This window comes from Cuculus canorus, chromosome 9 (genome assembly GCF_017976375.1).
Source record: "Cuculus canorus isolate bCucCan1 chromosome 9, bCucCan1.pri, whole genome shotgun sequence".
Taxonomy (NCBI): domain Eukaryota; kingdom Metazoa; phylum Chordata; class Aves; order Cuculiformes; family Cuculidae; genus Cuculus; species Cuculus canorus.
Window position 1 is genome coordinate 25,799,318 of NC_071409.1, and position 20,438 is coordinate 25,819,755.

Sequence of the window (20,438 nt, forward strand, 5' to 3'; positions counted from 1 at the left end):
ACCACGTTCTCCTCCGGCATCTGATGCACTCAACCCAAAAAGCATCTGCTACAGCAGATAAATAAAACATTGAAGGAATCCAATTTTAATAATAACTAGTAATTATCAGGAAGGCAGAGCTTCCTAGAGTATGTGAACACGCGCCACTCCAGATTCACTCCACACAAGGCTGCTCTATGACTTTGGGTTTACACCAACAAGGTACGAGCACATTTGCTGCTTCCTTGCTTGATTTCATTACCCTGATGGCTGCAAACAGTAAGGTTCATTCTGAGTAGAGTATTCTGAGTAGAACAAATCTTAAAAGATACTTAAGCACCAAATTTCCATTGATTCATATGGATATTATGATTCAGAGGAATTTCTTCACGATGAGGGTGGGGAAGCCCTCGTCCAGGTTGCCCAGGGAAGCTGTGGCTGCTCCATCCTTGGAGGGGTTCAAGGCCAGGTTGGATGGAGCCTTGGGCAGCCTGGTCCAGTGGGAGGTGTCCCTGCCCATGGCAGGGGGTGGAACTGGGTGATCTTTAAGGTCCCTTCCAACCCAAACTATTCTATGATTCTATAGTTTTCACCAAACTCTTGCTGATAAGAACACAGGCACCCAAGAACAAAACGAAATCTACTTCCAGTTCCTTCTGTGGGAGGCAGAGGTGGCCTTAGATTTCTGGTAGGTGCCGCGCAGCCTGTGAGACACGGTGCCTGCTAAATGAGAAGTATTAAACACTGCCATTTCAAAGCTGGGTTTTATTTGTTTCTATTTGTTCGATATTTTCAAGAGTAACACATGGAGGAAAAAAAAATTAAATGACTGATAACAGATGATTCTGAATTGTTTGCTTTGGTAGCATGAAGTGAAAATGCAAACGAATGAGCAGAGCAAACAGAAGGCTTGGTCACCCTCACCCCACCCTGAAAGAGAAAAAGGCATCCCTGTTATTCAGCACAGCCTTGGTATTACCTTAAATGTGCGGCACATTTTCAGCATCTATGTTACAGCAACTTCTCCCACGAGTCTGAGAATACGTTAAAGGGTGCTAGTGATTATAAAGCACCTGCCAGATCAAGGAGACTCTGCGGCAATATTGTAATTTTCATTTAAATTTAAATTAAATTATAATTTACACCACTCTGCTAAAAAAAGGGGGAAAAGGCACCGTCAATGTAGCAGCAGGCACGCATATCTTCATTTGTTCTTCCTTATTTTTAACTTGTGGTTAAACTTAATAGACTTCTAAGTGCAAGTAGATTAAAGCTCCATCTAGTGCCAGGGTCTTGGAAGCTCCTGAAAGATCTGCAGTCCAGAAATGGCAAACACGCTCATAAAACTACCAAGCAGCAGGATCCTAGCATCTCACAGCTGCCACACACAGACGACAAAAAGTCGGTTGGAATTACTGTTAGAGTCTATAAGGGCTTCATTTTGAAGTTGCTGTATCTTGGACCGAACAGAGAACATGGCAGAGGGACATGGAGAGGGACAAAGTGCTCAAAATACACGCCTGCATCACTGAGAGCCTGTGAAGCCACACACGTCCCACCGCCCCCCTCCTCAGCCGTGCTCCCTCACCATCACCGCAATGTTTCTCACTACTCTTCCTTTCGGACCCATGGTGGGATGGTGGCACGCTCCTCCCAAAAGCCAGTTGCTGCGAGTGGCAAGTGGAAAAACTGTAACTTTTCAGGAAAAGAAGGTATTTGGATCCCAGGCTTCCCATTTCTTGCCAAGAGTCAAGTGGAAAGGGCAACAGCACCCGGACTCCCCGCAGAACCAGATGTCTCCCCATTTTGCAAGGAGGATGCTGATGCTTGCGAGCCATTCCCAAAAAGCCGCCTCCAGGACCTTCCCCCCAAGAAACCAAGCCAGAGGAGAGCTGCCTCCGGTGTCTGTGGGGTAGACATCCCGCACCTCCATCTCCAGAGCCACAGGGCTGCCCCACAGCAGCTGTGAGAGCCACAGACCTCACCCCAAGCTCTGCGCCCGCGGGACTGCTTCCCTCTGGGTCAGCCAGAAACAAAGCAGGCTTCAGGATGACTTCAGAACTGAAACTTTGGATTTAAGCACTCAAATTCCATTTTTGAGGGTGTCTGGCCCCCAGCCACATTCTCTTTTCTTTCAGTGGAAAATGTTTTATGACACCAGCTGCATTCCTTAAAGCAGCATGTAAATCAGATCGCTGTTTCAGTTCCGGAAAGGAATTTACTGTAGCAGCATTCAGTAGTAGGTACCCTGTGCCAAAAAAAATTACTGAAAATACCTGAAGAGTGGATTAAGTTTAACCACATTTTAACCTGATTTAGTTGAAGGTGTCCCTGCCCATGGCAGGGGTTGGAACTGGATGGTCTTTAAGGTCCCTTCCAACCCAAACCATTCTATGATTCTATGATTTTAATTCTACAGAGAGTGATAAGTTTGGAACTGTAAAATTTCTCTGGGAAAACATAGCTTTTTATACTTCAGAATTATTATTAAATGCTTTGGCTGACAGTAAATATTTCAAGCAGAAATTATATATGACAGATAAATTTATGTATCTGTGATCCAAAGATCCTTCAGACTTTTAACATAAAACAAGCAGAAAGAGCAAAATTATTAGTGATCAGAGGACGAAATATCACCCAGACAAAGGTATCTGCAGATACTGTCACTGAGGGAAAGCTTAATGAAAGAAATAACATCCCGAACAAAGCTTTGGAGTTCTCTGGCGAAACCACGTGGCAGACTGAACAAGCAGCAGAAAGCGGTGCAAAACTGAGCACCTAAAGAAAGTGGAAGCTAGAAAAACATAAAGGCTTGGCAGTTCAACAAGCAGGACTCGGGTGGGCAGCCAGGAGCTGGAGACCGACTGCGGCACATCCGCACGCAGCCTGCCAGGCAGATGCTGCTGACCTGGCGTGTGCTCAGCGGGAGAGCCCGGCCGTTCCCGCAGGGCACCACCGAGCACGGCTGGGTTTGCTCCAAACGTGTGCTGCCACAGTGCAAAAACACAGGCTGGCTGTTAGATGGGTCAAATTATACCAGTCAGCTTTGAGAAGGAGAAGAAAACCAGATAAGGCCAGGAAAAGTTAACTTGTTCTTTTACATCTAACATCATCGCTCCGTGAAGTCTGCTCAGAGACACAGACTTCATGAAGCAATAACGCTGCTCTTGTGGAACTACACTGCACAGATATCTGTAAAAGAGTGACGGTGTCGAGAGCCCACGCTCGCTCTGCTCCAATTTCACAGAACCATAGAATAGTTTGGGTTGGAAGAGACCTGAAAGCCCATCCAGTTCCAAGTCCTCTGCCCACCCTGGGCAGGGACACCTCCCACTGGCTCAGGCTGCCCAAGGCCCATCCAACCTGGCCTGGAACACCTCCAGGGATGGGGCAGCCACAGCTTCCCTGGGAAACCTGGGCCAGGACCTCCCCACCCTCAGCGTGAAGAAATTCCTCCTTATGTCTACTCTAAATCTGCTCCTCTCCAGTTTATACCCATTTCCCCTCATCCCATCACTATAAGCCTTTGCAAAAGCTTTCCTGTAGCCCCTTCAGGTACTGGAAGGTCGCTATAAGGTCTCCTCAGAGCCTTCTCCTCTCCAGGCTAAACAACCCCAACCCTCTCAGCCTGTCCTTGTAGGGGATGTGCTCCAGCTCTCGGATCATCTTTGCAGCCCTCCTCTGGATCCTCTCCCCCTTTCTGCCTTCTCTCCCTCTACCTTTGTGCTTCTCCAACTCCCATACCACATTTCTTAGTCTTAGTTTTCACTTTTCAGATTAACTTTCACTTTTCAGATTAACTTCTATGCACCCTTTCACCTACTGAAATAATCAGTTACCAAAGATATGGAATGAGTCACCACCGAGCTTGGAGAAAATAAAACAAACAAAAGAGCCTGGATTGAAGACACCTCCACCTTCCCTCCAGTGCGTCAAGTTATCCCCTCCCATACAAGGACAGGCTGAGGGAGTTGGGGTTGTTCAGTCTGGACAAGGGAAGGTTGCCAGGAGACCTTATAGCGACCTTCCAGTACCTGAAAGGGGCATCAGCAGCGGCAACGCAATGCATCCAGTCTGCTTTGTCTCACTAAAGTGGGATTTCCAACAAGAAGCCAAGCTGCGTTCTGTCGATGGCCAACTGCCCTTCCTGTCCACACATAAATGCTGGTTAAAGTTGTCTCCAAATGGGCCAGTTTGGTGGAAAGCAGGAAGAAACTGGGGCATGATAAGAAATCTCACTTCTGGCTGTCCAACCATTTTGATCACAGAGGCAGCTCTGGTAGGAACAAAGTCTGAGAGAAAACCACAAGTTATTTTACTGACAAAATATACACCCTCCTTCAAGTTTTTGGCCAGTTTCAACTTCTCTGTTACTGATATAAAACCAGCCAAGTTTCTCCCAAAGCTATAAATAGCACCCGCTGGCTAAGCACTGTTGGTACTTTAGAATTCTTTCAAATGACTGTTTTTCTTAGATGTGATCCAACAAAAATTTCAGACAAAGTTCTGAACTGAAGCAGAAGAAAACTAATAATTGAGTCAAGCTTCATAAAAAAACCAGCCTGTGGCTGTAGAGTGCAAATACCTTCCAAAGGTATTTGGAAGAAGAGCGACCAGGCAGAATGCAGACTAAAATCACAGAACCATAGAATAGTTTGGGTTGGAAGGGACCTTAAAGATCATTTAGTTCCACACCCCCTGCCATGGGCAGGGACACCTCCCACTGGATCAGGGGCTCCAAGTCCCATCCAACCTGGCCTGGAACCCCTCCAGGGATGGGGCAGCCACCACTGCTCTGGACACCCTGGGCCAGGGCCTCCCCACCCTTATCATGAAGAAATTCTTCCTTATATCCAGTCTAAATCTGCCTCTCTCCAGTTTACACCCATTGCCTCTCGTCCTATCACTCCAGGCCTTTGCAAAGAGTCCCTCTCCAGCTTTCTTGTAGCTCCTTCAGGTACTGGAAAGTCGCTATAAGGTCTCCCCACAGCCTTCTCTTCTCCAGGCTGAACAATCCCAACTCTCTCAGCCTGTCCTCACACGGGAGCTGCTCCAGCCCTCGGATCATCTTAGTAGCCCTCCTCTGGACCTGTTCCAACAGCTCAGTGTCCTTCTTATGTTGAGGATTCCAGAACTGGACACAGAACTTCAGATGAGATACAAGAAATCACAATTTAGCAACTACTTATCACACACGTGATGCTCAGACAGCACCGTTTCACACATCCATCCAGGCACCGATGCTAACACAGCCCACTGCATCTGTCAATTTTAACAACAATATTTTTGTTTATGTATAAATCCTTCATTTAACAAATGTTTCGGATTCCAATTCAGACTCGTTACAAGAAAAAGAAAAGAAACAACCTGGAACAGCTTTTTCTTACAGTTTTAGCACACAGAGCACACCCTCGTTTTCTTAAAACGGTCTGCGAGGTGCAGTTGCAGCAGTGTCCGTACAAATAGCATTGTAATGATTGTGTAACACAGAACACAACGAGGCACCTCATAGTGGAAGTGGAATTTATGGATTATGATTTTTACAAAAGCACCGGTGACTGCTGAATCTGCAAATTACAGAAGCTGCTTGGTAGTCTCATAACATTAAATAACGGTAACCCAGTTTAGACTTCACTTTCTAAATATATGACTACAGTTACTTCACAAATAACACAACTAAAAGCTGAGCTACTGAGCAGGTGGCAAATCCTCTGCTCTTCCATCCATTTCTGTTGAGGAGATCCCAGACTTCCATGCAGTTATTTCCTACTTAAACCATTAAAATTTGCTACTTAAACTATTAAAACCTCATCTGGAATATTTTGTCCAGTTCTGGAAGCCCCACTAAAAGAAGGAGATGGAGCTGTTGGAATGGGTCCAGAGGAGACCACAAAGATGATCCGAGGGCTGGAGCACCTTCCCTATGAGGACAGGCTGAGAGAGTTGGGGTTGTTCAGCCTGGAGAAGAGAAGGCTCAGGGGAGACCTTATAGTGACCTTCCAGTACCTGAAGGGGCTACAAGAAAACTGGAGAGGGACTGTTCACAAAGGCTTGTGGGGATAGGACGAGGGGCAATGGGGATAAACTGGAGAGGGGCAGATTTAGACTGGACATAAGGAGGAATTTCTTCACTATGAGAGTGGGGAGGCCCTGGCCCAGGGTGCCCAGGGAAGCCATGGCTGCCCCATCCCTGGAGGTGTTCAAGGCCAGGTTGGATGGGCCTTGGGCCAGCAGGAGGTGTCCCTGCCCATGGCAGGGGGATTGGAATGAGATGATCTTTAAAGTCCATTCCAACCCAAAGTACTCCATGATTCCACGATTCTACAGAAGCAGACCACGTAGTCCCTGTATTGCTAACACAATCTGTTCATCAAACAGCACTCACGCTGCTGATCCTCAGGCTTGTGCAGCTATTGGAAAAATGCAAAGCGGCTGTCATCTCACCGGAGCCACTCTGTATTCTTGGACACCAGGTGAAGCGTTTGGTTCACCAAAGAGGCAAAGCAACTTTCAACTTTCGACTGGCAGGCTCTGGAGTCCCGGGAACCCCGTGCCTCGCGTACCACATCAGCCACTGCTGAAGCACCAACGTTCCCCAGGCTCAGCCCAGCTCCTCGCTGGCAGCGGCCATTGGGTCTCCACCTCCCGGGGCTGGACATTAGGTGTGAAGATTGGGAAATGCATGGTTCTAGGGCAGAAGGGATGGACAAAGGCACAGAAGGGTGCATGTAGGAAGGTAAGACACTTCCAGGCAAGAGGCATCGCAGTGGGTGGCTTAAGCCCTGGAAACCCACAGGTTCTTCTGGGCGATAGCTCCACACCTGGACCACGTGGCCCACTGACCACGTAGAGCCCATCTCTCATTATCAAAGGATGATGACGCCAGCAAACAGGCAGCTCTGAAATTCCCAAGGCCTGCTGCTGGGTTCAGGGTGATGTCTGCCTCTATATTTATTAAATCCACTTACTAAAGTGAAACAATTTGGAATCCTGATTGCAACTTGCAAAACCAACAAAACATCCAAACCACGCACACATGAAATCCAAATGCATTTCGGTTGAACTCTAAAAATAATGAACCCATCAGCCTCTCGTTCATTTACAATGGATGCATTGCATTCTGTGCGAGTAATAGTGTGAAACCAGGGTCTCCTACAGAAGAGGATTAAGAGAAGGAACCCTCAATAGCAACTTCAGACAGAAGAGGACTTTTCCTCCTTCCCATGGAAAGAATCTGCAGACAGAGGATGATGAAGACAAGCTAAACTTCATAAAAAGTTCAGCTTTTGAAAAGCTGAAAGCAAATTTGAAGCCTTTATGATACGATGACACAAGGACGTTTTTGGTATACATAGAATTATAGAATAGAATCATAGAATCACCAGGTTGGAAAAGAACTCTGAAATCATCGAGTCCAACCTAATACACCGCTGGCTGGAAAAGGATAAAGCAAAGCTCTGGTGCTGTCCAAATTTAGAGGGGGAAAGGCACCGTGAAGATAAAACAGAGAAAATACTCGTGGATTTAAGCTAAAACATGCAAATAAACTCTTTTGTAAGTGTCTAGTAATCTACACCATCTCTGCTAAGTGTCTGAACACCACTTGAACTCAGCCAGGCTTTGAAAGGATACGGCACACCCTGAAGCGCGCTGTAGGGATATTCATTACAAACACCAGGAGAGGATTCTTCCTGGGGGATATAATCTCAGGAAAAGGCCCATTCAATTATTGTATTCCGTGCCTTGGCTTACTCTGATCTAAGGTCTAACTTCTTGAACTAAAGCTTCAAAGTTAATTAGACAGACAGCCACTTCACAATCCCGCCTGTCTCCGTTTCCCAGGGAATCACAACAGATAGCAAGTAAGGCAAAACTGCCCTGCTCAAATTTCTCCAGCCACCCAAAGTTGAGCAAGACCAAGCCATTGCCCTAAAACACAGCAACACGCCTGCAATGTGCAGTGGGACAGTCCTGCAAGCAGCCAAACACCAATGCAGCAAAATACTGGGATCAGGGATCAGGCCTGGATCTCCTACAAAGGAACACAGAAACTACATCATTTCAACCCAAACTTGGTGGAACCTGGAAGAGTGAAAACCAAAATCACCAGTTACAAAACAATATAGAAATAAATTATAACAGGCGCTACTATGAAGGATGGGGTGCCCACCAGCTCAACCCGGCACCAGCGACACGGCACACGAATAGCCTTACTCCGTTGACAGGAGATCGGTCCAGCTTGCTGCAAACACCAGCCCAGCTGGCCAAGGACATTGGCCCAGCTCGACGAGGACACGGGTCCTGCTCTCCATGGATGGGGGTCCAGCTTGCCCAGGACATGGACCCAGCTCGCCCAGAACGTGGGCGCATCTCACCAGGGACACACATCCCACTGGCTGCAGACACTGGTCCACCTCACCAGGATGCAAGTCCAGCCTGCTGTGGATACCAGCCCAGTTTGCTGAGGACACTGGTCCAGCTCGGCACAGACATGGGTCCAGCTCTCCATGAATGTGGGTCTACCTTGCCCAGGACACAGACCCATCTCGCCAGGGACATGCGTCCCCCTGGCCACAGGCACTGGTCCAGCTCATCGCAGACATGGGTCCATCTCGCCCAGGACGCGGGTCAAGCTCATCCAGGCCACAAGGCAGCGAGCATGGCCAACAACCAGCAGCATCACCACCGGCGCATACCACAGCGGACACCAAAGGCACCAGAACAGAACCAAATGGCTCCCACCGAGCCAGCACCATCTCCCGTGGGACCAAACCTTGGCACAGCTCAGCGGGACGGGCTCATGGGATCAGCCCGGAACAACAGCGGGCTCACCCCAGCAGCGTCCACGCGTCCAGTGATGGGGACCAGTGGGATTCCCAGGGTGCAGGAGCACCGTTTGGAGCTGCCCGGTGTCATGAAGGTGGGAGAAGGTGCACGGTGCCGGTACTCACCCCTAGCCAGCCCTGGCCGCACCGGGATCGGAGCAGCGGGGGTGCACGAACCGGAGCGGGGAGAATTCAAATCGGTGCAGGGAGCATTCGAATCGGAGCGAGGAGAGCTCAAATCGGTGTGGGGAGCGCTCGAATCGGTGCAGGGGGTGCACGAAGCAGTGCAAGGAGAGCTCGAACCGGTGCAGGGGACGCACGAACCGGTGCAGAGACAGCTCAAATCGGTGTAGGGAGCGCTCGAATCGGTTAAGAGGACGCACTAACCGGTGCAAGGAGAGTTCGAAACGGTGCAGGGGGTGCACGAACCGGAGCAAGGAGGGCTTGAACCGGCGCAGCGGGAGGGCTCGAACCGGTGCAGGGAGAGCTCGAATCGGTGCAGGGAGAGCTCGAATCGGTGCAGGGAGAGCTCGAATCGGTGCAGGGGGTGCACGAACCGGTGCAGTGAAAGCTCAAATCGGGAGCGCTCGAACCGGTGCAGCCACCGCTGCCCCCTCCCCGCGGGCCGGTTCCCCCGACCCCGGTCCCGGCGGAGGCGCGGGGGGCGGTGCGGGCGGGGGCGTGTCCCGGTGCCCGCCCCGCCTCCCCCCGCCCCTCGGCGCCGGCAGCGCGGAGGGCTGGGCCGCTCGCCGCAGCGCTCGGCTCCGCTCCGCCGTCGAGAGGAGGGAGAGAGGAGAGGAGAGAAGAGAGAGAGAGAGAGAGAGGGACGGGACCGCCGCGCCCAGCCCCGCCGCCCGCCGCCCGGCCCGCCGCCGCCCCGCTCGCCCCCGCCGCCCGCGCGAAGATGGCCGGCTGGCAGAGCTACGTGGACAACCTGATGTGCGATGGCTGCTGCCAGGAGGCCGCCATTGTCGGCTACTGCGACGCCAAGTACGTCTGGGCAGCCACGGCCGGCGGCATCTTCCAGAGCATCACGGTGAGAGCGGCGGCGGCGGCGGCGCGGGGGCACCTTGGGGGGCACCGAGCAGCCTTTTTGTCTGCGGCGGGATGGGGTGGGGGGGGGCGAGGGGGAAGCGGCTCCCGGCGGCGGGGGCGGGGGAGGATGCGGGCGGAAAGGATGCGGGGGGCGCGGGGCGGCGGGAGAGGCCGCGCGGGGCGGGATGCGGCGGGGAGGGATGCGGCTCGGGGCGGCGGGACGGACTGCATCGGGGCTCGGGGAGGCGGGACGGGCCGCATCGGGGCTCGGAGCGGCGGGACGGGCCGCATCGGGGCTTGGGGAGGCGAGACGGGCCGCATCGGGGCTCGGGGAGGCGAGACGGGCCGCATCGATGCGGCAGCGCTCGGGATGCGGTGGGAAAGGCTGCGGGACGGGATGCAGCGGGAGCGGCCGCGCGGGGCGTGCGCAGCGGGGCTGGCGTAGCGGCCGCCCGCGGACGGGCCCGGCGCTGCGGCCGGGCTTACGCCGTCGGCGTAGGCGGCGTTCGAGAATACCGCTCCCCCCCCCCCCCTTCCTTCAGCGCGCCGCGCCGCGCGCCGCCGGCTCCATGTTTGTCCCCGCCAAGATGGCGCGGTGCCACCCGCCCGGCCCCGGCCCCGCCGCCCCTGCAGCCCCGGCCCCGCCGGGAGCCGCCCCGGCCCGCCCCGCTCCGAGGGCCCGCGCAGGGCCGAGCAGTGATTTTGCGGCCGGGCCCGCCGTGACGCTGCACTTTGAGGCCGCGCGGCCCCGCCCCGCGCTCCCCCTGGGCGGCGGCGATGGCGGCGCGGGCGCCATGGGCTGCGGCGGGGCCGGGCCGCGGCCTCCCAGGGCCCCTCCGCGAGTGCCCGCAGCCCCCACACGCATCCGAGCTCCGGCCGCCCCCGCACGCAGCCGTGCTGCCCCGGCCTCCACGCACACCCGCATCCGCGCCCTGCCAGCCTCCAGCCGCATCCATGCTCCATCAGCCTCTACCCACACCAGCCAGCCTCCACATGTGTCCGGCAGCCTCCGTACCTGCATCCGCACTCCATCAGCTTTCACACACGCCCATATCCTCACCCTGCCAGCCTCCACATGTGTCTAGCAGCCTCCACCTGCATCCGTGCTTCCCCGGACTCCACACACACCCGCATCTGCACCTTGCCAGCCTCCACATGTGCCGGCCTTCATATCCGCATCCACACTCCAGCAGCCTCCACCCACATCTGTGCCCCACTAGACTCTGTGTGTGTCTAGCCCCCATACCCACATCCACGCTCTGTCAGCCTCCACATGCATCCATGCCTGCCAGCCTCTACATGCTTCTGGGCCTCACCAGCCTTAGTGGGCATTCATGCCTATGCTCCCCCAGCCTCCACACACAACCACATCCACGCTCCAGGAGCCTCCACACACATCTGTATTCCTCTGGCCTACACACACATCCATGCCCCACCAGCCTCCACATGCATCCAGCAGCCTTCACATGTGTCCACCCGCATCCATGCCCCAACAGCATCCACACTCCACCAGCCTCCACGCACATCTGCACGCACCAGCTCCAACATGCATCCACCAGCCTCCACACGCACCTGTATCCATGCCCTGCCAGCCTTCCCACACACCCGCATCCACGTTCTGCATGCATCTGCACCCCACCAGCCTCCATGTGTGTCCACCAGCATCCACATGCAACCGCATCTGTGCCTCACCAGCCTCCCCACATCCACATCCTGCCAGTCTCCACATGTACCCACACCCTCACCCCACCAGCCTCCACACATATCCATACTCCACCAAACTCAGCATGCGGGGCCACCTGGGCCAGATCCTGGCTCTGTGACGAGCTCCTGGAAGGCTCTGAGAGGTTTCAGGGCAGCAGCGGAGTTGGGACTGGGCTAACAAAGCCCTGTGTTCCAGAGCCCTTCCTGGTGGGAGCAAGGGGAACTTCGCTGTCTGAGCCTCGCAGCACCAGGCAGGATGCTTTCTGCATAGGGATTGAGCAATAAAACCCTGCCGTGCTAACTTTGAGCTTCTTTCTTTGACAGCCAGTAGAAATAGATATGATTGTAGGAAAAGACCGGGAGGGTTTCTTCACCAATGGTCTGACCCTTGGTGCAAAGAAGTGCTCCGTGATCAGAGATAGCCTGTACGTCGATGGCGACTGCACGATGGACATCAGGACAAAGAGCCAAGGCGGGGAGCCGACGTACAACGTTGCTGTAGGCAGAGCTGGTCGAGGTAAGCGTGGGTTTTCGCACTCCCAGATCAGGGAATTAATAACGTGACCTGAAGTACAGGCTCCAGCCATTAGGAAAACCAGGCTCCTGTGTTAAAGGGTTCATTTCCGGAGGCACTGTGAGGGCGTGGGTGGCAGTGGTCTGGCAAGCTAACGAGATATCTGCCCGGAATCACACTTGTCCCTGTTCCCACCCATGATTGCAGGCTGTGAAATGGTTCCACAGCCCTGAGAAGCAGGAAGGAGCAGGCTGCGGCTCAGAGTACGCGCACCAAGTGTACGATATCTTGGTGTCTAAAGTACAGGGCACGGCTCTATTGATGGTTGGTAGCGAGAGCAGCTTGTTCCTTATAAACTTCTCAACAGAAAGTTTATTCCACAAAGATGTGAATTCCTTGTATGAGCTACTCCTGCTTGCCTCTTAAACCAGTTCTATGCTCGCTCTTCCTGCCCCTGCCATTGGGCTCTGGGAGGTCTCTGCAGGCAGAAAGGCCCATCCAGTCTGGTCTCATGAGAAACCTGCTTTATGCTGGTTCGCCTGCTCCTTGCTCCCCATGGAACTCCTGGGAAAGCCAGCCGTGAGGAAGGCACTAAGTTTGGATATAAAAATGTGCTCCCCACACTGGCTCTGAGTAGTGTGCTGAGAGTTCAGCCCATCCAGCCTGGCATTTTTTGGCTGGGGAACAAATTGGTGGGCAACGGACTTTTGCTTATCAGTATAAATCCAAACCCAAAACCAGACGTGTCTGTAGGCTGAAGGTGGGTGGCAGTGACCCAGGAGGAAAGCTCCCAGTGCTGCAGTGAAACAAGCGCATAGCAGAATGCCCATGAGAAGTGTCTGCCTCGAGCCTTTGTGAGCAGATCGCTATGGAGATGCACGGTCATCTGTAGGCAGGCTGACTGCAGTGCTTCCCATCCCTATTCCTGGCTTGGGGAACAATTGCTGCTCCTGGAAGCGGAGCGTCTGTTGTGTCCATACCTGCTGGGGACATCTGCTGGCAGCTGGGATGTGGTGGGTGCTGGGTGAGGAGCCTTGGCATGCTCTTATTCATGAGGCCACTGGGATGCTTCACCGGAATGGTGGAAATAGAGAGTGTCAGCACCTTCCCTGCGTTTTGTCCTACGCCAAACGCATGATTTAGAGCTTTGTTGTTGCATGAAAAGCTGTAGCCTAGGTGTGACCCCTGGGGTTTGTGCTCATATCAAGACAACCACCTGGTTCTCACACCGGCAGTGACCACTGTGGATGGAATGTAAGAGAATTCCCTTTTTGGCTCTTCAGAGTAACAGTTCCTCCGCACATGCTGCTGCCTTTGTCCCTGACAACACTTCTTTTTCTCCCTTGTTTTTTTAAGATGTAGCCTGGGTTTCCTGGCTGGGTGCTGGTGAGATACTGGTGTGAGATCGGTGGTGGCCGTTTCCTTAGCAGTGAACCTACCCAGTTATGTAGCATCCCAGAGGATAACTCGGGCCTTCTCCCAGCCCTGCCTAAATGTGTTTTCGCCAAACTCCTGTTAAACTAGCTTAATGCTAAATCTCAAATATTTAATACTAAATCTCGAACTAGAGTGTGTTTATTGCGCTGCCTAAAACTTGCATTATTTCCTTGTCTAACACGCTCTTTTTAAAACTGTTTTCTTTTCTCTTTCAGTCTTGGTCTTTGTAATGGGCAAAGAAGGGGTCCATGGAGGCGGATTGAATAAGAAGGCATACTCAATGGCAAAATACTTGAGAGACTCTGGGTTCTAGTTGCTAGGCAGACTGTTAAGTATTAGGGGAAGATTGCTATTAAACTTTCCTGGTGGTGAGCTTTAAACCTTACATTCTGGAAACTTTACTAGCAATGCAGGGTGATGGGGTATGAACCTGTGTCTCCTTTGTATCCCTTTGTCGGTGGGGAAAGGTGTTATTTTTTTTTTTTTTCTCTTTAATTCTGTTCATTTCTGTTTTGTTTCCTTGTGTACTCCAGCATTGGTTATAGTCATGGGAAAGGAAGGTGTCCACGGAGGGACACTCAACAAGAAAGCATATGAACTGGCTTTATACCTGAGGCGGGCTGACGTCTAAGCAGCCTCTCCCCATCCACCTAGCAGCTCTTCACCACCGCCCAGCTGTGTTCAGTGCTACCAGACCGTAGTGGTAGTTTGTGTTTTTTATTTACCCATTCCCTCACGTCATAATTCCAGTTCCCCCTCGCCCAGTTCTGTGTTAACCGCTCTGTGTAACCGAGTCCCGTTCCTGCACCACCGCTGCACCACGACGATATGCATGATACCGTGACAGGCTTGGGAGGGGAACACGCCAAGTGTAGGCTCTGCTTTGTCTTAGCAATTAGTGTGACACTGACAACTAAAAAACAACGTAAATACTAAACAAGGTGCCGATTGTACAATCTTAATTTGATCAATGCCTCTTCAGCACTTTGAGCGATTACACAGCTCGCTGGTCTTCCTTTCACAGAGCACGGTTGGGAGGAAAAAGTGCATGCATATCTCGACTTCTGTCCCTCTTGGTTTTTTTAAACCCACATTTGTTGGCTTACACCCATTTTTTATAGTGCCTGGTTTGTTTAACCGATTTGCCACTCAAAAGCTATTAACGTGATGTTGGTTTTGTCGTTGCACTTTGCTGTAGGCTTAAGTCATTTCTTTTTCCTTCACCGTGTCTGAAGCTCGGACTGCGTTAACAAGTGCAATCACAAAACTAGGAAAGGGTACAGATGCGCTTCCTCCCGTGACCGCACAGCCACCATCCCGAGCGGATCCCCACACATTCCATCCTTGCAATAGCTCAGGCACGTTTTTTTTTTTTTGCCAGCTCCTGTTCTTGTAGTTGAATTGCAAAAGGCTGCCATCGCGGGCATTGCGGTCCCAGCACCACCAGCTGGAGGCTGTCTGGTTTCAGTCTCGTAGGACCAATTTTACTTTGCAGCTCGGAGGAGGTCGTGGGGGGGCATTTTTTTCTTAGTTTTTGCTTTTTAAGATGAAACTACAGCGTCGTTGCGGAGAACTGCCGCCTTCAGCCACATCAGGAGCTCCGACTGCTGCCAGTCTCTCTGCCAGCTTGCGTACTGGTATAGAGCTCAGCTGCTTGGAAGCCGCCGTTTGGCTGAGGGTCGGCAGTTTGAGCGCGAAGCTGACGCGGTGACGCCCTTTCCAATTCGGAGTCGTCATTTGGCCCTCACATCCCCTGCTGCAGAAACCAGGGCGGGCTCGGCCTTGCGCCCCCCGCAATGTCTGTCACCACACACAGTTGAGGCACGGCACCACCCCGTGTGTCCCACCACAGAGAACCGCAGCGCTTTGTGCACGAGAATAAATGGGAGATGGTATTGGTTGGAATAACTGACTTGGCTGTCTTGTGATGAATTTTTCAATATGTATTTTGTGCCATACTATTGTTTAAAAAAAAAAAAAAATGAACTGTTGCTATTGTGAGATGGATTTTAACTGACTGCGAGGGTTTCTTTCGAACGGCACTGCTTTAGGGACATTCTAGTACTTGCTTCTGTTGTTGGGCCTTGTGGATAATGTACAGATTTAAACAATTCTTGTTGCTGATTTGTCCATTTCTTTCCCTGCACTTTGTTACATCTGGGATACAGTCTAACTCATCTGATTTAATATGCATTTCAAAAAATGCCATAACTATTAAAAAACACCTTGTTTACAGACAGATGAAATAAATTTATTCCAACCAAACAAACTCAGGGCTGCTGGTAATTTTTTTCCCCTCTAGGAATCCTCTGAGGCTCTTCCTCTGTGTCTGGCGGACGGCGACAGCGCGAGGGCCGGGGAGAGGTTGGTGAGACAGTGGAAGTATGAAAGGCTGGGAGAGTTGGGGTTCTTCAGGTTGGAGAAGAGAAGGCTCCAGGGGAGACCTTAGAGCAGCTTCCAGTGCTGAAAGGAGCTCCGGGAAAGCTGTGGAGGGGCTTTACACAAAGATCAGTAGTGCTACAGTGAGGGGAAATGACTTTAAATTGGAAGGGGGAAGGTTAGATTAGACGTTAGGAAGAAATTCTTCACACTGAGGGTGGGGAGGCCCTGGCCCAGGTTGCCCAGAGCAGTGGTGGCTGCCCCATCCCTGGAGGGGTTCCAGGCCAGGTTGGATGGGGCCCCTGATCCAGTGGGAGGTGTCCCTGCCCATGGCAGGGGGTGGGAATGGGTGGATTTCGAGGTTGCTTCCAACCCAACCCATTCTGTGATTCTCTTATCACAGCACTTGGGTCAAAGGCCAGGCCACCTCCTAAATCAAGAGGTCATTGCTTGCACTTAGCACTTAGTCTCCACAGAGAGGGGTTCCCCTGCGCTGTGCGTACCCCAGACAGTCCCTGAACAGAAGCTAGAGGAGACTTGCCACGTGGTCTATTCCTTAGGGAAACAATACGCTCCACCCTTGAATGAGGAAGGAGCAGAGCCACAGTCTCCATTACCCTGGAATTCTACCTCGCTTTTGGGTGCTTCTGCAGCCCGAGTGAAGACATGGGTGCTGGGAAGGGGGCCTTCGGAATGGGTGAGACACACCAGTGAACAGTGGGAGCGTGGGATGGGGGAGACAGACAAGTCCCAGCTGAAGGCAGCTGATCTTCACTGTGGTCTCGGTGCTGGGAACGCTGGGGATCCACTGCTTGGGCACAGCCACGAACACGCCTTTGTCCTCTCACCCGCCCTCTCCCCGTCACGAGCTCCATGCCTGACCAAAACCCTTCCCCACAACGCAGTCAACTCCGACTGCATCTCCCCACTTGTGATGCTCATCAGCACAGACAGAAGCTCACACGGAGCATCAGCTGCTACAGAGGGTGCAAACCCAGCTTCCTCCAGAAAACTACAAACATGTGGATCCCTGTCCTGCTCTGGCTGAACTCAGCCTAAACCCAACTTCCCACTCGCAGCCCGGCTGCAGGATAGTTTATGTGCCTGTATCCGTCCCTAATAAGCACATAGCTGGAACTAATTCACTGTAATGACATCCCAGAGGCAGGAATAGCCCTTAGGAACACACACCAGCTATTTTTCATCCCGTTCCTTACGTACTGTAACATTCAGCCCTGGTCTTCGTTTGTTACCACACTATTCCTTTGTGATCAGTCCCTGCTCTGGCGCAGATGGCCGCAGGGTTTGTCCATGTGGCACCTGTAAACTTTCTCTTGGTTAGAATCCACCTGGAGGGGTTCCAGGCCAGGTTGGATGGGGCTTGGAGCTCCTGATCCAGCGGGAGGTGTCCCTGCCCATGGCAGGGGTGGGACTGGATGGGCTTTGAGGTCCCTTCAACCCCGAACCATTCTATGATTCCTTTATGTGTAGAACATCAGGGCTTCACGAGTCTTTGCTGCCAACTTCCAGGCCATTCTACCCAGTCCATTCTTTTCTCTGAAACACCCTTATGACGTTAATTGCCAGGGTGCTTATTTTCTGCACCATAATAATTCATAGGCGGATTTTAATTATACCAGCCCCTATTACTTGGTGTTTCAGAGGTTTGTACTTCTATAATGAACGTGTTCTTTAGAATTCAGTAGAGGAAACATCCAACTATTCCCGACTGCTGACAGCGCTGCATTTTTAGACAGCCCATTTTTAATTGTCACTGTAGGATTTTGCATGCAGGTACCCATTAGTGCTGCTTGTTCCAACACCGGCCCTGGAACTCCCCTCATATCGAGGCAGGTGAGGAGAGTTGTTTGGCGTTTAAACCTTCCCCCCTTCCTGGGTCACTGGCCTGTCAAGAAAATTATTTGTCAGATCCATCGCTTCCCTTCTGGCTGCTCTGTAATGGGTTCTTCCCCCTCAGTCCCAACAAAAGGAAGCTCACCTTCCTGATTGAGGGCAAGATGCAATTCCCCATCTCTCCTGGCTCCTTTCCCAAGCAGTTTTTCCTCGTTAAGTAATGAACGGTTTGGTGTGAGCTGAGCTTGATTTGTAAGGAGCGATTCACACAGTGAAGTCACACAAAGACTTTTGTGACAGCAGCCGATGACACCTGCGCTGTTGTCTGCAGAGATGCTCCAGAGGTCCCGGCAAACCCTTCAGACACATTACAACTGCTGATTAGAGAGCTCTTCTGAAAGAGCGACCAAGTACGAACCTCCTCAAAGCACCAGCATCCTATCCTCGAAGACAGCTCGAGGCTGAAGTCAGAGCAACAGCCTTCATAGAGGCAAAAATTCCCCGGAGCCACCTGTTCCTGGCACAGGGTGAGGGAACACTGCTGCTTCATGGACTCCTGCACTTGGGTCACGACCCCACGCAGCGCCCCAGGCTCGGAGAGGAGTGGTTGGGGAGCAGCCTGGAGGACAAGGACCTGCGCGTGTTGATATATACATTATCAATATCACAGAATCACAGAATGGTTTGGGTTGGAATGGACCTCAAAGCCCATCCAGTTCCAACCCCCACTATGGGCAGGGACACCTCCCACTGGATCAGGGGCTCCAAGCCCCATCCAACCTGGCCTGGAACCCCTCCAGGGATGGGGCAGCCACCACTTCCCTGGGCCAGGGCCTCACCACCGACATTGTAAAGCATTTCTTCCCCATGTCTCATCTAACTCTTCCCCCTTACAATTTAAAGCCATTCCCCCTCATCCTGTCACTCCAGGCTCTTGGAAAAAGCCCCTCCCCAGCGTTCCTGGAGCCCCTTCAGGTCCTTTTGCTCAGGCCTAGGCCACACAGTGCTGAGCACTACGGTGCTTCACGCAACACCGGTCAGTACTTACTACAGGATTCAAAGTTCCACGTTCTGGATCTTGAAAAATATGCAAACATCAGTAATAAATGTAGGAGAAAGAACAAGTAATGCAGCAGCTCAGTAAATCCCTTTTGATACTTAAAGTGGAAAACATGTTTATTAACATTCTTTCAAGCTTTCCTTATTCAAGGCCATATAAAAAAGATCTCTGCATTTTGATTATATGTACGTGTTTACTTTCTACATAGTTAGAGAGGTATTAGATATCGCTGACTTCTGTCATCATACACTGGTAAGCACTGAGTTCTGTTAAAGAGTTTTAAGCACTTGTTCTCAAATCAGGTATTCGAAAAAAACAATTTTTCTATGTACACAGTTGAGTGGCTAACGCAGCAGGAGACGCCCTCAGTAAGAGGTACGTGAGTTGAGGAGCGATGGAATACTTACCGGAAGTTACCCCCTCTCCCTCCCACATCGGCACTGGAAACCAGGCTGCATCGCAGTAGCAAGTAGGGATAATGAACGTGTTTACCACGGACCTTACCTTGGGAATTGCTCAGAATTAAACACAGATTCTAGGTTTCCTTATCCATCAGTCAATGGAACTGCTTAAACTCCGCTACTGTGCCAAACTCCAAAGGATTATTTGGAATCACTGCTTTGAGATCAGAGTTTCTTCTGCTTCGTTTCGATACACCAGCACACAGAACATTGACCCGTTCCACGTTTTTCTTACAGTAGCGCTGACAGTTTTTGGGAAAACTCTACACAAACATGCAAATACATTTCGGTTGGGCTTAAGGGGTAACACAAACCCTAGGTGTAATAAATATTGCTACGGGTATGACCCGGTTGTAGCTACAAAATGGAAAAAGATTACTTCCAGATAAACCCCATTTCAACAAGACACGTTTAGAGCCTGTGAGATATTTCTATCGATATAAACTATTAACATTACTCGTTAGCATTGTGAAGTCCAGTTAAACTGTTCGTTTTGAGACGACAGAACGTGTGACTGAATACCTGAATCAAAAAGAAATCTATCTGTAATGATTTAACCATAGTACTACTACATGAACTGCTGCTCCTACTAAAGAAACCAAATGGATTACAGATTAAAATATATTCCCTACGTAGAAGTTTGTAAAGTATAGCCTTAAGAGCTCTTGTTCATACTCTAGCCATCATTAGTAGTCTCAAACAGTGTTTGCCACTCTGTACTCCCTTTCATCACTGGGCTGTAGCTGAACCACTACGCTTTCTTCATTCGCTCCGTTTTCTGCATCACTGCTATCGATATTGTCATTGTCATCTTCCTCGTATTCTGAGGACTCGGTCATGTTCTGGTGGGAATGAGATTCTGACAAAGCCCCAAACGACTGGGTGCTAACGGAGGCTAACGGTCTAAGCAAAGGAGTATTTTCAGATACTTCGTTCTCCTCTTGACTGCTGTCTGTTTCAGAGTCAGAGTCCCCCTGCGAAGGGACCACTTTCTGCTTACACACAGGACACGTCTTCTTTGTTTTGGTCAGCCACGGGTCCACACACTTGCAGTGATAAGCTGTTAGAAAACACAACACGAGTAGGTTGTTATCTGAAGTGAAAAGGACAAGGAACCCATCTACATTGTGTTTGTTTGCAGTAGAATTCAACTAATACAGAGAATTCCAGTTACAAGTTTGTTGCCATGC

The 20,438-nt window shown here is 51.4% G+C and overlaps 3 protein-coding genes across 6 annotated transcripts in view; 1 reads left to right on the plus strand and 2 right to left on the minus strand.

Annotated features, from left to right (window-relative positions):
* Positions 1-9,466, minus strand: part of LOC128852993 (uncharacterized) — a 63,239-nt gene extending 53,773 nt beyond the window's left edge. The window contains exon 1 of the transcript XR_008451161.1: positions 8,931-9,466. The gene's annotated coding sequence lies outside the window, so the exon portion shown is untranslated. The remainder of the gene's footprint in view (positions 1-8,930) is intronic.
* A 56-nt stretch (positions 9,467-9,522) lies between these two features.
* On the plus strand, positions 9,523-15,763 carry PFN2 (profilin 2). 2 transcript variants are annotated; one of them, XM_054074004.1, is made up of 3 exons: positions 9,523-9,840; positions 11,868-12,060; positions 14,028-15,763. In XM_054074004.1, exons 1-3 carry the CDS (start codon positions 9,709-9,711, stop codon positions 14,123-14,125), a joined length of 423 nt encoding a protein of 140 aa, XP_053929979.1. In that variant the 5' UTR covers positions 9,523-9,708; the 3' UTR covers positions 14,126-15,763. The 2 variants fall into 2 exon arrangements, with proteins under 2 accessions (XP_053929979.1, XP_053929978.1); XM_054074003.1 differs by lacking the exon at positions 14,028-15,763 and adding an exon at positions 13,710-13,956 and having other exon boundaries at positions 9,530-9,840.
* Positions 15,464-20,438, minus strand: part of RNF13 (ring finger protein 13) — a 30,971-nt gene continuing 25,996 nt past the window's right edge. For 2 of the 3 annotated variants that reach the window (XM_054074001.1, XM_054074002.1), the window contains one exon: positions 15,464-20,308. In XM_054074001.1, coding sequence (XP_053929976.1) covers positions 19,944-20,308 — 365 coding nt within the window. In that variant the 3' untranslated portion in view covers positions 15,464-19,943. The remainder of the gene's footprint in view (positions 20,309-20,438) is intronic. The other variant, XR_008451159.1, reaches the window with a different exon arrangement.